At 40.9% G+C, this 16,232-nt stretch overlaps 1 protein-coding gene across 5 annotated transcripts in view; it reads left to right on the top strand.

The window, feature by feature from the left end:
- The first annotated feature begins 1,245 nt into the window (after positions 1–1,245).
- Positions 1,246–16,232, top strand: part of tbc1d14 (TBC1 domain family, member 14) — a 38,198-nt gene continuing 23,211 nt past the window's right edge. Inside the window, exons 1-4 of one of the 5 annotated variants that reach the window (XM_028038424.1) lie at positions 1,246–1,558; positions 1,662–1,864; positions 4,718–5,435; positions 12,472–12,592. In XM_028038424.1, the coding sequence (XP_027894225.1) occupies positions 1,816–1,864; positions 4,718–5,435; positions 12,472–12,592 (888 nt within the window). In that variant the 5' untranslated portion in view covers positions 1,246–1,558; positions 1,662–1,815. Of the gene's footprint in view, positions 1,865–4,717; positions 5,436–8,333; positions 8,573–12,471; positions 12,593–16,232 lie in introns of those variants that run through there. The other 4 variants (XM_028038425.1, XM_028038423.1, XM_028038422.1 and 1 more) reach the window with 4 other exon arrangements.

Here is a 16,232-nt window from a genome sequence, read left to right as displayed (position 1 = left end):
GTCGGAGTTGCTCGTTTTTGTTCCAAGTACCAGGTCTACACTTCCACTATGTGACCTCAGGGTGGCAGTAGAGAGCGAGTTGATGCTTCAAGCTGTGGAACTACATTTGCAATCTAATGCTTCTGTGCTTTGCATTTTTTTAAGTGAACTAATATGGTCAGTTAAGCCTCCATTGTGAAGTATTAAACAACTTTTTTTGGTCTATCAACTTGCAGCAGTTAGCAACTTCACTTAAGACGATTCCTTCGAAGACCATGTTTTCTTTTAGAGTTGCTTTAGCTTCAAAAGGAGCTACCATTCTTTGGTGAAGATTTACATTTTTGCCTATTCTTTGCAAAAAATAGCTTAAGCTCACATATAGTGGATAAAGGTTTTTGAAGTGAGTTGTCAAGTCCTGCATCATGTTCTCAATTGGATTTGAGTGAGGACTTTGACAGGGCCACTCTAAACCATGAATATATGTTATTAGAAACCATTAGCACATATTTTAGGGTCATTGCCCTGATGGATCACTAGTTTTTATCCTGGAGTTTTGGCTCCCTATTGAAATAAAAGATCTTTCGCTACATGATGCTGCCACTGCCGTGTTTCACAGTTAGAAGGTTGTGTTCAGGGTAGTGTGAAAATAGTGTTCTGCCTGTTGGGTTGGTTTCCTTCCCTTTGATAAGTTTGGGTGCCAGTAGCGCCCCTAGAAAAAAATTCAGGATGCCGACCAAGTCAGTAAAAAATTTTGGGTGGCAGAAATCAAAACAAAAGTAAATAAAATGTCTTATTTATTTGCTTCTGCTTGACTGCAGAAGATGATTCGCTATGCCTTTGTTCATGAATTGAACATGATTCCCCCCCTGGAGGGGGGCAATAGGGTGGCCATGGCCCGCCAATGTCGGGTGTACAGCCATGTCTTTTTATTGTTTTTGTTGAACATTTAAAATACAACCTTAAACTGCTTCACAACTTCACCTCCGACCTGCCTGAAGTGTTCCTAATCTCTGTTTCCTCATGTGCTGCTACAACACTCCAAAGCCTCGACAAAACAGCTGTATTTATACCGGGTTTAAATCCAGGTGGACTCCTGACCTCTTAACAGGTGACCTCTAAGGACAAGTGTTCGTACCTAACTAAAACCCCACGCGACATTTCGCTTCCGCCTCCCCCGCCCCACAAATACATTGAGGTTTATGGTTGTAGTGGGGAAAAAATGAGTTCAAATAGCGTGAATAGTATTTTAACCGGGAGTGCAGGTGACGTAGGTCGATTATTAATGCCTTCAGGTTCAGACAGGTGCATCTATCGACCGCGGACGTTCTTGACTCGATTACACCGCACTCCACGTACAAGTTTGTTTTAAAATGGCGGCGGAAGCGACGAAACAGGTATAATTTTTTTTTCTAATAATAATAAAAAACAAACGTCCCAGCGTAAAGGTTTAAATGTGCCATTTGTACACTTCATAAAGTAGCAGGAACCGCTGTCGTCTCCCGTTTTGATGCTAGCGAAGAAATTAAACTACAAAAGTTGTTCACGTTTGTTTCCAGTTGAGGAAGCGCTGTTGAGAGAAGTGAGTTGGCAGCAGCAGCAAGTGCACTCTGAGGAAGAGCGGCGGCGCGACGTGGTGCCTGTGTTCACCGGCCGCTTGTTTTACCTTCCCCCTCCACCTGCAGTGACTTTATGCGACAGCGGATGACCTCCCTCCAGAGCCGTTTGTGTGGAGGAGCCATGGGGGCGACGGTGGAGCCGCAGTAGCCGCAGCATCATCATGGATCTCCCCAAGCGGACGCTACCTGGCATCCACCTGTAGCGTCCAGCGGCTGCGGCATGGCGAACCCGAGCCTCGGCCCACAGAACCAGATGGACGGCCGCTCTGGTAAGGCAGTTTGTTCCACGTTTAAATAGCAACTCTCCCTTTGACCCTGCCATTAGATGTGCCGCCCTCGAGTCTCGGTCCCTTTTTAATGTTCGCCAAACTACGTGAGAAAAGAGGTGAAACTGGAACATAAATCAGATTTACTGTAAGTAGCGAACTTATCAAGACTTAAAAGGTAAATGTTAGTGTATTAATGAAGTATGTCATTAATTCGGCTTGTATGTTTACAACGCACGACGCAAATTGGAAAGACAAAATAAACTTTTTATTTAGTTTTAACTTAAAAAAAAAAAAAGCATTTCAGTTCAGTGTAGACCTCCTGCAAAATGACGTACATCATACGTGGTTTATTTGAGAGGAAACCAAATAACTTTGTATTGGTCAAAAAGTCTGTGAAAAAGCTGAAATTCTGAAACAGATTAACACTTTAAAAAAAAAAAGTCGCCATCCAGCTTTTCATTACGGCTAAATTTAACTGTTGCTATGAAATTGCTACTTTTACATATTCCCACAGAACATCCAGCACACCGTTTGGGATGCAGGACGTTTTCCTCAGTAATGAGAATAAATATCACTTGTAATAGTCCCTCTGTGGTCTGTTCCATCAAAAGGCCACATCCCCACCAAAATGGCGGCTTCCTAGCCATACAACCAGGTAGAAATTTAAACAGGAGCTGCAAAAGCACGAGGTGGAGTACCAATGTCTGCCAGCAACTGATGATGTCTCTGCTGCCTGAAAATCGGACCGTTAGCATGTAATGAGCCTGATACAACAGTCTTCAGTCAGAGGCCTCTTCAAATTAGTTGGAAGACTGACAGCTGCTGGAGATTCTTCCAGCTCACAGCATCGTCATCCATTGAAGATACATCAATGGTATAATGACATTTAATTTCATTTTCAGATGAATAAAAATAATTTCACCATTTAAAAACAACAAATGATATTTGACAAAAGTGAATTCAGCTGATGTTTTTTTTTTTTTTTTTTTTTAAAGTCAAACGTCTAAAATTTGAATTAGAAATTACATCAACTTAAATGTTAAATTATAGGAACAGCTAATTTGCCTGAACATGGGATTCTATTAAATCAACCTGTGTTATTAATAGGAATAAAAAATAGGTGCAAAATAATAATTTTATTTAACTAGAATTAACAAGCTAACTCTGGTTTTAAATAGTGCAACATAATTACCAAGCAATTGTAGCAAAATTATTGTCTTAGTTCGGTTAAATAGCTTTTCTTTTTTTTAAAAAAAACCCTGTTTAATTAAATGCAGAACCTGAAGGCATTGCTTAATATTGTTTCCTCTTTCAGAGGCGACACCTAAATGACTTAGCCCATATTCCAGCTTTTGTCACGCTGTCAGTGTAGAGATTAAATGCCTTTGCTGGTTAATATTCATGCGATGAGTCATGGAGCAAGGTTTGTGCATCCATTCAAACAGGCGGTTCTGCGAGTCCGGCCGTTCTTAAAACGCTGAAAGCACGACAACACTTCTCCACTTTTGTGTTTGCTAAATTCTTCACTGCATTGATTCTAAAAGGAGTGGAGACTGAGCCCTAAAAACCAGCTTCTTGTAGATTGCGGTCACTGTGGCGCAGGATCAACCTGTCGCATACTTTTGTAAAGAAAAAAAAAAGAAAAAAGCCTGCAGGTCTCACATGGCAGCCAGCAGATCAGGCTTTAGAGCTGGGCAGGAATCTGGCCGGGGAACACGGCTGAACAGGCCGACCGGCTGCCATCTTGCTGCTAAACAAGTGTTTTTCCATGTTAATGTTTCACTTTGTTCACTCACACACGCCACAAAGCTGCAGTTAAAAGCCTGGTGTAGCCCAGCTGGGGCTCTGTTCACATTACATTCCAGGCTCCAGTTACAGCCCGGTTATTGTGGCATTAAATTTCCTTCTTTTGTATCCTGCGACTTAGTAAATTTTAAGGAGGTTTTTAATGACTTTCTGTTTTGTCGATCCAATATTTTTCAGTGTACTTTGCATCGCGAAGGGCTTTACTGACGGTTTAAAATAGATTCATGGTTTATTTACAAGGAGCTGATAACGGAATTAAGTCTCATAAAACTGATTTATGTTGCAGAATGATGCAAGTGTCACTTTAATGGCTCCTACATTCTTACACAAGTGAGAATCAGAATGATTTGGAGGGGGTGCGTCCCTCCCAGTTTTTGTTCTCCACCTGTTCTGATCCTTCTTGATAAGATACCCCCCGGCCCCCTCCTCCACAGCCTAAAGCAGTGGTTCTTATTTTTGAACTGAACTGAACAGAAATCAGTCAAGCTGTTTCTACATTTTAAAGCCCTTTGAAATCAGAATGCTAAGTGCTTATCTCCAGCTTTATGAATCATTAAGTAGCTTAGCAATGTATTGTTCCAAAGACGGTGTGTATTCACTGGATCGTGACGTGAATGTGCTTTGTGGAAGAATGGTATGAAAAGTACGTTTATCTTCTGTGTTTGTTTTTTTTTGTCATATATATAAATTATATCTTTACACCCACATGAGATTTGCGAACAGATTCTGGTAAATGGGCTGAATATTTAATTCAGCTCTTTGTTACTGTGTTTGCACTTGTGCTGATAAATAAGAGACCTTGGGTGACTCATAAAAATATTGCTTTTTAATGGTGAAAGTGAACAATCATTAAAAATGACTGATCTTTAAAGATACCTGGAGTGATCTACTAGCCCTATATTCAGTCATTCTTTTCAAATTGGGAAAAAAGAGGCAGTTCAAATGGGACGCCAGAGCTGGTTTCTTCTTCTTAAGTTTTATGTTTAGTTAATGCATTACAAGCTCAGTTGAAGCGATGTGTGAAACTGTGCTCTCTGCTCTGTCTAGGGGTGTCTGCTGGAGTCGTTGTGAAGAACGGATCTTTGGGCAATGAATCGAGCGCCTCCAACTCGTACGACAAACCCAGCTGTGCTTTAGCCAGCGAGCTGGTCCTGCCCCGCTACAAGCCGTCCTGCTCCTCCACTCCCATCTACTACAGCAGTCCCCAGAAAAACTGCTCCGACGTGGATCCGGACCGCCACAGCTTGACCTCTCAGGACTCGGGGATCCCCACTCTGGAGATCAACCCTCCGGACCACGGCCACCATCACCCGGGAGACGCCGCTGAAGACTGTCCCGCCACTTTACCTCTGGACCCTGCCGACAGCAATGGCATGCACAGGTCCTCCACTTTCCCCCGCAGCGGCTACGACTCCGTCCGACACTTCAGCCCCACCGCCAGGCTGACGGCCGCGTCGGGGCTGAGCGTCGGGGGCGGAGCCCTGAACCGCAGCGACGACATCTCGGTGTGCAGCGTGTCGAGCATGAGCACCGAGCTGTCCGTCTCCAACGAGGACATCCTGGACTTCACCGTCACTTCGGACTCCAGCGCCATCGTGACCTTGGAAACGGATCTCAGCGGCTCGGCCCACTTCTCTGACGTGGCGCTGTCGCCGCTGCCGGGAGAATTCCGGAGAACCGGGCGGGGGCGTCCGGGCGCGGGCGGCGTGCAGCTGGACGACGGAAAGCTCAAGAAACTGGGAGCTCTTTCAAATTTGTTCAACAGGCAAGTAAACGCTCACCTGTCACAACAACAAATTTTACTGGAAAATAAATTGTCCAAGAAATTATTGTGATAAACTGTTGTTGTCATTTTGAGAAGAAGACTTATTAAAGCAAGTCTGCCCAATCAAAGAGAAAAAAAAACTTGAATTTTTAAAGAAGATTTAATACTGGAACTGGAAAACATTTTAAATACGAACAAACAAAACAACAATATGTAAAATGAATTATGAAGTCTCTGTGGGGAAACAGGCAAAAGTGTCAGGGAGTGTGAACTGGTTGCTCTCAGCTTTTCTCAAAATGGTGACTTTTCAGCGATGTCAAAGGTTACCGTCTGTACAGAGACGGTTTGCTAAATGGAGATTATTGCTCTCATTTTAATTTGTCATTAATTAAGTTATTGCTTATTGTGACAGTCTTAACTGTATCCACCTCACAATGTCTGTCAAGACATATCGCTACATTGATGCTTGTGACTCCCTGTTTTGTCGTTTTATTGTGAAATTCTCAACCCTTATTAGCGCTCACACACGGCATGCACACACATTCGCCATGTTACGTCCACACGCCTGGTAGAGACTTGCTTCTAAACACCTGCAGCTGGTATTGCAGTGAAACTTGGTTCTAAAAATGCTTTGACCGATTCAAAACATGTAGAAAACCATATATAAATCATACCTTCCACTTTACTTTGTTTTCTGTTGATCTGTCACAAAACATATTTATGATTGTGGTTGTAAGAGGACACCGTGTAGAAATATTAAAGAGGTACGGATATATTTTTACAACACACCGACTTGCGTAAATACAGACTTTTACAGAACTTGTTGCTCATATGTTCACACACGAACCTATTTTGCTGTTAATGACATCATCATCACGATGACTACTACTGAATTTGCATTGATGTTTGGCTCTATCTTCTGAGATACAGTCACCTTATTTTTTTCTTTCTTTTTTTAAACAGTAGTCTGTTCTATATTTGCTAAGGAGAGACATCGAAGTTGTTGCCAACTGTCTTCACACCTCATTCAGCCCCTGCTTCGAAACTTAGGCTTCAAAAAGAGAGCTACAAGTATCTATCAGTATACTGGCTAAAAGTGGGGGAAGCAAATAGCCGTCATCTTAGTGAAGCAGTAGCGTGTTCTGTGCTTGAGAGACCTTGTCGAAGTAGACATTGCTCAAGGTTGCTGTACAAACTCGGCTTGGCCAAGACTTTCCCCTAATCCCTCAAACTACCTTATGTTGGAGTTTACCCAGTCCGTGACCCCGGTGACCCTGACCTTTTGTTCCCCACATGGTGAAACATGTGTAAGAGTTGCTGAAAATGTTCTCAAAGTAGAAACATTCACAGGACACACACACCGCTTCTTAAAACAAATAGATCTTAGTTCAGTGAGTCTAGATTTTATATATAGTTTTTCATGAATATCTAATGAGGCATTTGAATTCTTCACTCAAGTGCACAATTTTAATGCAGCGGCTCACTGGTATTCATGGGGGTTAGGAACCATAACATCCTGTGAATAGCTAACATCCATAAGTACTATGTAGCGCATTAATAGACAATGGAAATTGTCATAGCACTACTGCAGAAGCTAACATCCACGTTCTATGCGCCCACTCTTCAGGGTACAGCCAATCAGTGCCATGGTAAATGAATACAGCTACTGGATTGGCTGCTTTGAAAACACCAAATCATAGCTTGTCAAGTAGCATTGTGCTTATTTTAACTTCCCAAGTATCATTGTCTTTAGTATATATTGTATATAAAATCTGTGAAAAGGTCAATTTTTCCACAAATTGAATCAAACTGGATACTTGGGTTTTTTGTTTATGCAACTTTGCCCTGGACTTTGTGCTTTGGGTAGGATTTCTGCCGTGATGTTCAATCAATGCTTACGTACTTCTTAAAATATTGCAGTGATTTGCAAATTCTTGTTGTTTAAGGTTTGTACCAGCTGGACTGACTCTTAGAAAGCAGAACAGCTGGTTAATAAATCTTCATATGTTCTTAGCTGTGCTTCATAGTAGCCCTGGAGCTTAACATGATTTTATCCTTGTTAAGTGTTAAAGAAACAAAACAAAACTTGTCTTTCACTTCCCCTCACTGCTTTACCACATTACACTTTCTACTGGACTCCTGAAAGTTCCTTGAATTTACAGTGACTCACCTGCAGAACCGTTGAATCATCTGTACCAAGTCATCATTTCTCTATTTCACTTCTGAAGAGGTAAATGCTATCCAGCTCTGCAGGGTTTCTGGCATTGACGCAAAGTTTTCTGTGTTCTTTTTTAAATTTAATTCTTCTTCTTTTTTTTCCCCTTTTGTTTTACCTTTTACGTAATAAATTTTAACTAATTTATTACTAAATAGAAGAACTTTGCCACCATCAGCTCCAGTCTTTTTCTTAAATTTTATCTTTTGAAGCTGCTTCATATGGGTTTAGCAGGTACTTTTACTACACTAAGGGGATTCACACTAGGAGCTGAAACCTGAAATCAAGGAAATGCTTTTCAGTTTATGTTCTGTTGTTGGTTAACTTTTTGACTCCCATTGGGATTCTTATTTGTTCTGCAGTGTCATTTACTGTCTTTGTGCTACAGTCCTTTCAGAATAAGTCACTTCTGGATTTCTAACACATACAGAACAGCCAAGGACGTTGATTTGATCCTCTTCTACTTATTGCTTGTTTCAGTCTCACATTGAACCTGAGAAAACGTGAGCAAAGCAATCTCCAATCTTTCAAGCACACACACTCCATAAACAAATCAAATCTGTTTCTGTATAGGATAATGAGTCACATGGCCGCCACTCCCTCCTCTTTTTACGGTACTGTTATCATTCTTACCTCCGATAGAGAAGTTACTCATTTCCTCCTCCCATTTAGACGAGGCATCTCTGTGAGGAGGCGGGGACGCTCAGGAGGAGTCGGCTCCTGCTCTCATTCTTCTTAAGCAGTCTGAGTCTGTAGGACTTTGTTCAAACTGTGTGATCAGCGGACCTGAATGTTGACCTGAGGCAGAACTCTTGAGTAGTCTTCTCTGTGAACATTTAGCCATTACATTTGTGACTCTCGGCTTTGATTTGAGGCGAGTGAGCAGGATGGCAGCTCCATCCCTTCTTCTGTACACCGACAGGTAGGTGAATGAATGCTTGCACATTTGCAACAAGCTTTGTGATGCACAAAAGTTGCCGATCATTGACTCCTGAATTTGATCAGTGGTATAAAAAGATGAGATCACCTCCTAGTTTCTCCTGCATAAGGTGTTTTAGAGAAGACGGCCTGGATCGTTCACATCACTGCTGTCCGACGTGGGAAAAACTCGATGTTCTCTTGCCTTCCTGTTCTGGCTTGTTTGGTATTTCCGTAACAACTGAACTCGCTGCCAGCTCAAGCATTTGAGCAATCTTATTCCCAGAAGTCAGGGCTGTACACCAGCTCTGTCAACCTCTGAAGTTCTTGAGACTTGACAAATCTGAGCACAGATCCAACATACAACCATTTTTCTGTCGGTCTTTGTAGCCGTTCCACTTGAGCGCTCGAGCATAGCCGCAGCCATTCAGCTGTCATGTTGAGGCACACTTGTCCCGGACTGAATGCAAATTGTTGTTCTTGCTTTGTGGAGGTTTGGATGGAGTGAACTAAAGCTCTGCTGAAGAGCACACTCTCTGTTATGTCGTTATAGACTACAAGTCAAGGCTCTTAGTTTATAGGTGGCCATTGACCTTTGACCCATGTTGGGTTATGTCTTGGTTCAAAAGGTTACTCAAGTTCAATGACTGACAGTATCTGTCCTCTCCACCCTGAGGCTAAGAATAGCTCAGTTTACTGATAGTCATTATCAGCATTTAAATCAGATTGATGGTTTCATAAAGTATCTGCTTGCTTTACCTGCTGTTCTTTTTGGCTTCTTGCGTACATAGTGTTCTTGCTTCTTTGGTGCCAGTGGAACGTCTTGACTTGGCAAATTCAACATCTCAGAATGCTGAATTTGTGTTCTGTCTTTTTTAAGAGAGGAGCAACTTGATGTCATAAAAGACAAACTTCTTCGAAAGAAGTCACTTTCTGCCATTACCAGACCACAAATAGGACATGTTGATGTATCTTTTGGGTCCCTCCTCCCTCATCAAATCTTACTCGGCAACAGAATGAGGAAATGCCTTGAGCTGCTGCTATTAGCTTCATGTGCTTCAGTTTAGCTAGAGCACAGTGGAAAATAGAGCAGTCCGGTGTTGAATGTGTTGCTTTGAGGAATGTGGGGTGAAATGTCAGCATCCAACAGTACATATTCATGTAGATGCATCATACCTGACCTTTTACTACGTAGATGTGATTGAACGCAAAGTACAACTTGACACTTTGGCTGAAGATGCAATGGTTGAAGAACGCAAGACAGAAGGGGTCTTGTGTTTATAGGTTGTCAAACTGAAAGTGTCACCTCTCCCCACTGTTTCCACTTGTGAGGTGTAGTCGATGTCTGTGTGGCTGGTTTTTAGAAAATACTAGTTGAGGTTGTCTGAGCAGCTGCACAGAGTGCTGTACTGGAAAGCGCTAAATCCACTCTTCTACTTTTCAGTTAATGTTGCTATTTGCCGTCAGCTCCAAAGAATAACAGTTTGTAGTTTTCTCTTTGTTTTTTATTTTTTTATTTATCTCATCGTTATAGCTCTATTAGACCTTCTTTGACTCATAACTACTGTTTACAGCCAATTCAGATTTCTAAGAACTGTTTTATATTCTAGGCTTTATAATTATTTCAAGACAAAATGATGAGTTCTCATTTTAGCATAGCTATAGCATCCTATAGTAGTAATAGGCAAAGTTAGCATTGCCAGAACAGCCATCATAGATTCACACTGTAACTCTGTAGCTGTTTGCTATTGCAATACTGCACACAAGTAAAGGAAAGCTTGTATGTAATATTTTGTTGGTGTACAATTTTCTTTCAGGTAATAGTACATTAGCACATTTTGTACATAATGTTCTAGTGATCTTTCATGATGTCACTTCAATGGTTCTCCAGGTGGATCACCATTGTGTATTACACTGTAATAATCAGTGTAACATATTACATCTTCAGTGTAATATTTGTAGGATTAATCCCATTTTAATTCTTATTACAAGATATTACAAAAGAAAGTGCTGGAAATCCACCTCTGTACTGATGCTCCTTTAGGATTTCCAGTCACTGGCTGATAATTATTTTTTATATCCGTTTTTTAAAAATTATTATTATTGGACATCAAGTGACTGAGATATGTAATTGCATTAGGAATGCACAATATACGTGCATTAATGTTCTTGCCGGCCGTTGTTTGTCATTCTTTTAACATGCTGATATTGGTCTGATAACCACCGATGTTTAGAAGCTGTGAAAGGGTTAAAGAGTAATGGGTTATTGGCTGTATTAGCAATGTTAATATCACACATATTTGAAATGTTCATTTGAGTACATCCCTAATTTGCAGTTAAGCAATGAGAAACTCGAGTAGCCCTGAATAGAGTTGTATTATTTGTTTGGCAACTTCAAACTGCTTTTATTGTTGTACCATAACATTCTTCTAATATTCAGTCGTAAACATTTTTATCAGCTTTTCGAACATCAGACCTTGAACTGCTTGTGGCATAAACCAAACACTTCCTTATGTTTTCCTGGTTTGATCGGTTATCACCTGTTAATGGGAACCAGCTGCCATCTGAATAAGCTCTCCAAATGAGATTTGCAGCGCAAATAAACCACCATTATTAGGAGTCTCTAACATTACAAGCCATTATTTCTCCCGTCAGATTACATCAAGTCTATATTTGACCATATTTAGAATCTATTGAGGCTTTTAATTGAACTGCTCCTGCTGCAGCTGCTGCTCATCTGCCTACAAATGATGGGATTAGTGAGCTAAATGGTGCAGTGAGCCCAGGCTGGAAACAGAACCTCTGCCTTCCAGCTGTACATGCAGTGGTTTCATACTTGCTAGTTTTGCATCGAGTGCAGTTTTTCATGAGAGAGTGCTCTCAAATGTGAACAAAATGTGTAGAGCGTTGCTGTCGAGACTACTAAATTAACCAAACTAAAATGCAATCGCTGGATAAGATGTGGGTTACGTGGGGGGGAAAAAAATCATATCACAACATGGACTATTTTATACACACCACAACTAACCATACTTTTAAGTTGTTCCCTGAAAAATCTGCTTACTTTTTTCCAACTTTATTTCAAAGTGAACTGTCACTTCAAACGGGAAAAATCTATTTTAGTGTGAGCTCTGAAAGAAATGAAGAGACCGCTGCGCCGAACCTCCCTGAAAACCTGGTGGTTATTCCATCAAATATTGATTTCTGAACTCTTCCTGAGCTTAAACATTAGTACTGTTGTTTCTAAATGCATATGAACTTGTTTTCTTTGCATTATTTGACGCCTAAAAGCACTGCACAATTTTTGTTATTTTGACCATTTCTCATTTTCTACAAACAAATACAAAATGTTTGCTTTTAACATGTAAAATTAATTTGTATTTATCAGTAATTCACATGGTGAATGCTATTCTATTCATGCTGAATAGAATAGCATTCTATTCAGAATAAAATAACATTAATTTTACTCAAACGTATACCTATAAAAAGTAAAATTGGAGAAACTGATCATTCTAAGTGGTCTCTTAATTTTTTCCAGAGCTGTATATAAATCGATAAATGCTCCTTAAAAGCATAGAGAAATGATTGTCACTTTTTAGACTTATGGGTTCAATAAGCTTTTTACTATTACGGTCTGAAAAATATATTTCTTCTACGTTTTAGAAGAAATATATACATATTGTCTGATCACCAAAATTGACAAAAAGTCAAGATCTATCAGTCAGCTGACCGATTACCTTCTATTCAGCTAATGCTAACGCCGCATGTTTGTCCAGAGACGTCTAGTGGTGATGATACTAATGATGGACATCATTAGTAAGTGTCATATATTAGTAAAGTATGTCTGACTTTTCTGATTCTTCTCCAGTCTAATTCGCTTTCTCGATCCCTGCCTTCTCTCAGGAACCTGTTTGCCAAGAAAGTGAAGGACGGTCCCACGGAGCAGAACAATCCGGGTTGGAAGCTGTTTGGGAAGATCCCGCCCCGGGAAGGCCCCCTAAAGGACCCCAAGAAAATCCAAAAGGTAGAAACGAAAGCTTCAGTGGTCTCATGACTCTAAAGCACAAAGGCTTCACAACATTAGAGACGGAACACCTCCAAACCAGTTAGTGCCACACCGGTCTGAAAGTTTTAGATGACCCAACAATCAAATGTTTCTGCCATATGAATACCTTTCATACTTTCATATTCAACTCCATATAAAAACCTTGCATCTCTGTAATATATTCTGTCATCCTTGGAGAGGAAATCTCTTCCACAACCTAACAATAGATTGTTTGCTTACTGGTTGTTTGCTCTGCTCCCTGTTTGCTTAAGCCTTTCAAAGAGAACGTGGCCTTCCTGACTTTGCCAGAGAAGAAGGGCTTTCAGTAAACTGATGGATTCTAAGGAATCTGTTTCAAGGAAGTGTAAATTAATACGTCTTCATTTTACAACAGAGTCCCGACAAGCTTTCAACAAAGCCATTGATTTATTATTATATGTCCTCTGTGTGTGCTATGAATTAGATTTCCCAGGTTTATGGCCAGGCAGCTGTGGTTTAGACTGAGCTGAAACACTGTAATAATGTATCGACGTAAACCAGCAGCAGTGGTCCATCCTCCTATATTGACTGAATTAGCTTGATGATGTCAGTGTTGTGGGCTTTTGCTTGAATAAAATCCCACAGCTGACTGATAAATCAGCTACATATTAACCCTTTGGACTTTAAACGGAGCCTAATAATGAAGAGGTCGCGTCTCTGAGTGAAATGAGCACGGCGTACTGAGCAGAAACACTCGCATCGGTGTCACTGAGGCTTGACTGCTAATTTTAGAAAGCCACGTGCTGGAGAGCAAACAACCACCTGTGTTTGTTTCGACAGTTCATAGAAACCTGCCGAGTGTTTCACTGTCACAGGAGGAAGCATGCAGTCAGGGGGTTATGTGAGAGTCTTCTGTTTGGTTTCTAGATCAACTTGTTGTCATGCTGACTGAAATTGTAAAGTTCAAATACTCGTGAGGCATAAATATTTGATTTTTAAAGAAAATGCAAAAACTAATTTAAGAATTTTTTTTTGTTTAACATGCTTAACCATTAACTAGACATGGAATCCATTCATGAAAGAAACAAAGCAGTCTGATCTTGGTCGAAAATTGTTCTGTAATTGTTGTTTTTGAAATATAAAATGGGCCTCAGACAACTGAGCAATTTATCCACTGTTTGTGCCTGTATGGGAATTTCGTGCCATTGTAGTCAGGAAACCGTACAAAATCACTTAAAGGGCCACACATGGTCAGACTTCAGACTGCGTTCACACAGCAGCCTAAAGTGACCCAATTCCGATTTAAAAAAAAAATTTATTTGACTTAATGCAACCTGTATCTGATCTTTACATGACAGTCTGAACAACACAGGTCGGATTCTTTTTGAATGCGACCCAGGCCACTTGGGTATCCGATTCAAATGTCCAGGTTCATCCAACCTGAATGTCACTGATACTCGACAAATGATGAGCACAAGCGGGAAGTAAAACAACAACCATGGCAGACTGTAATGAGGGCTAAGTTGTTAAAGTCCTGGCTCCGGTCAGAAAACTACTTTAAAATCATAAGATATGCTGCATTATTAGCATCCATGTTTACGTCCGCAAACACTGGGCACTTCTTATTCATAGCGGTTGGCAAAACACTGAGTACTCTCTCTATGTGTGACGTTATTGCGTCTTCTACTGCGCATGCGGGACACTTTCAGGTCGTCTGCAGAACTGGAGAACACATACAGGTCGCATATGTTTGGAAGTGTGAACGGAAAAAATATCCGATTTGACAAAAAGTTGGAATTGGCTCACTTCAGGCTGCAGTGTGAATGCAGCCTTATTCATCGGAAGTTGATGTTCTGTCAAGACGCTAGAGTAGAGGTGCAAATATACTTCCGCAACAAACGTCTTCCACAACATTCTGAAATTATGGAAGACGTCTGTGTGACTGGAGCTCATCACAATCCCACCACTCTTGGCTCTGACAGTCAGTGCTCCACAAAACTTACTTGTTCGTTCTTTTTTTTTTTTTCTTAGCTTCCTTCGTCTTATGATCTTGTGACAATACTGTTGGCTCCCATTGCTGAACAACTTTAAAGATCAATCCATAGACGGCGGCATCCATTCTTACTTCCATAAACAGAGCACTGCTGTGTGACGTCTCCGTTCTTCTTCTGCGCATGCAGGTCGCTTTGGGATTGTAAACCGTTCACACAGAAGTCTGATTGCAATCGCATTTTAGTCGTATGAAAGACCAGGTAAAAAAAAAAAAAATCTAATTTCAGCAAAAAATTGCAATTAAGCATCAAGACTGACTGTGAACGCAGCCATAGACGTGTTGTTTGCAGTGCAACTTGGCCACTTTAGCTGTGTTGTCTCACGTTAGAAAAAATGTAGTTGTCAAATTAGACTGGTTAAGCTTGTCTACTTCAGAATCAACTGGTTCCAGTGATCAGCTGAGCTGTTGTTTTATCTCTGTTTGTAATGCAGCATATACTACTAGTGCCAACACAATGTTGTATTTATGTTCGCTCCGTTCCAAGTTCCTTTGAGGTGTTGCTGAAAGCCTCCGTCTCCTGTTGGGAGGCTGAACTGCCTCTGTATAATCTCCTGCTGCTAATCACATGGGAAATGGTCTCAGGACCGTTTAAAGCGCAGCTCTTGACAAGTAAAATGCACCAAAGAAACGGATTAGTGTGTAATTAGCAGGGTGAGGAACCACTTGTTTTGCTTTCGTTTTGTTCTCTAGCTGACACCAGAGGCGGAACAATCGCTGTGTATTTCAGTCCTGGCTGAAAAGCCCAATTACTGATTCCTGCAATGCCTTGCAAAGACATCACTTTGACTTTTTAACATGAAGTCATGTTACAGGAAGGGCAATATAACTAAAAAATAAAATCTGATTTTTTTTTTCTTTCATACCAAATTCAATTTAATTTTTTTTCTCTTAAAAATAAATGACAACAAATATTTTCAGAAACTGGCTTTTAACACCTCTCATATTACTTTTCAATGGTTTACAGTGGCCCGTGTCGGTGTAAACATATGGGCATGTGCACACTGACACATGTGCTTCCTATCTTATCTCTGGTTGTAACCCTACACTCCACTGCAAGATTGATTAACGCTGCTCAGATTTCAGGCTTGTGTCCTGCAACTCCGGCTGTTTTTAAAGATGAACTCATTGCACTCCGTTTAATGCCAAAGCTCTACTGTAATTCGACAACTGTGAACAACTCCGTTGTTTCTACTGGCCATATTTTGTCTTGCGCCAAGTGAAAATATCCGACAACGGTTTTGTCTTTAAAGGGGCAGTATCATGTGAAATCGACTTTTGAACTTTCCATCATATTATAGTTTTATTCCCTCATCAAAAACATACCTGGAGTGTCGGCTTCATTTGTTCGTGAATGTTTGAGAAATCCTTGAATCTCCATGGCAACCATTCAGCTGTGCAAAACGCCTGGATGGACCCAACCACACCTCCTCGGATGAAGCTCCTCCTCTGAGCTTCAAAGCTTTTCCGCCTCACAGAGCACAGAGCAGCCCATCCAGCCAATCAGCTCCTTCAGACTAGCCAGCAGCAAATGGCAAACACCTGGTGTAACACATAGTGAGCTCATTATAGGAGATACTCCTCAGTGCG

This window comes from Xiphophorus couchianus, chromosome 14, assembly GCF_001444195.1.
Source record: "Xiphophorus couchianus chromosome 14, X_couchianus-1.0, whole genome shotgun sequence".
In the NCBI taxonomy this organism is placed as follows: domain Eukaryota; kingdom Metazoa; phylum Chordata; class Actinopteri; order Cyprinodontiformes; family Poeciliidae; genus Xiphophorus; species Xiphophorus couchianus.
The sequence above is the reverse complement of the archived record's forward strand: the minus strand, read 5'-3'. Positions and strand labels throughout refer to the sequence as shown.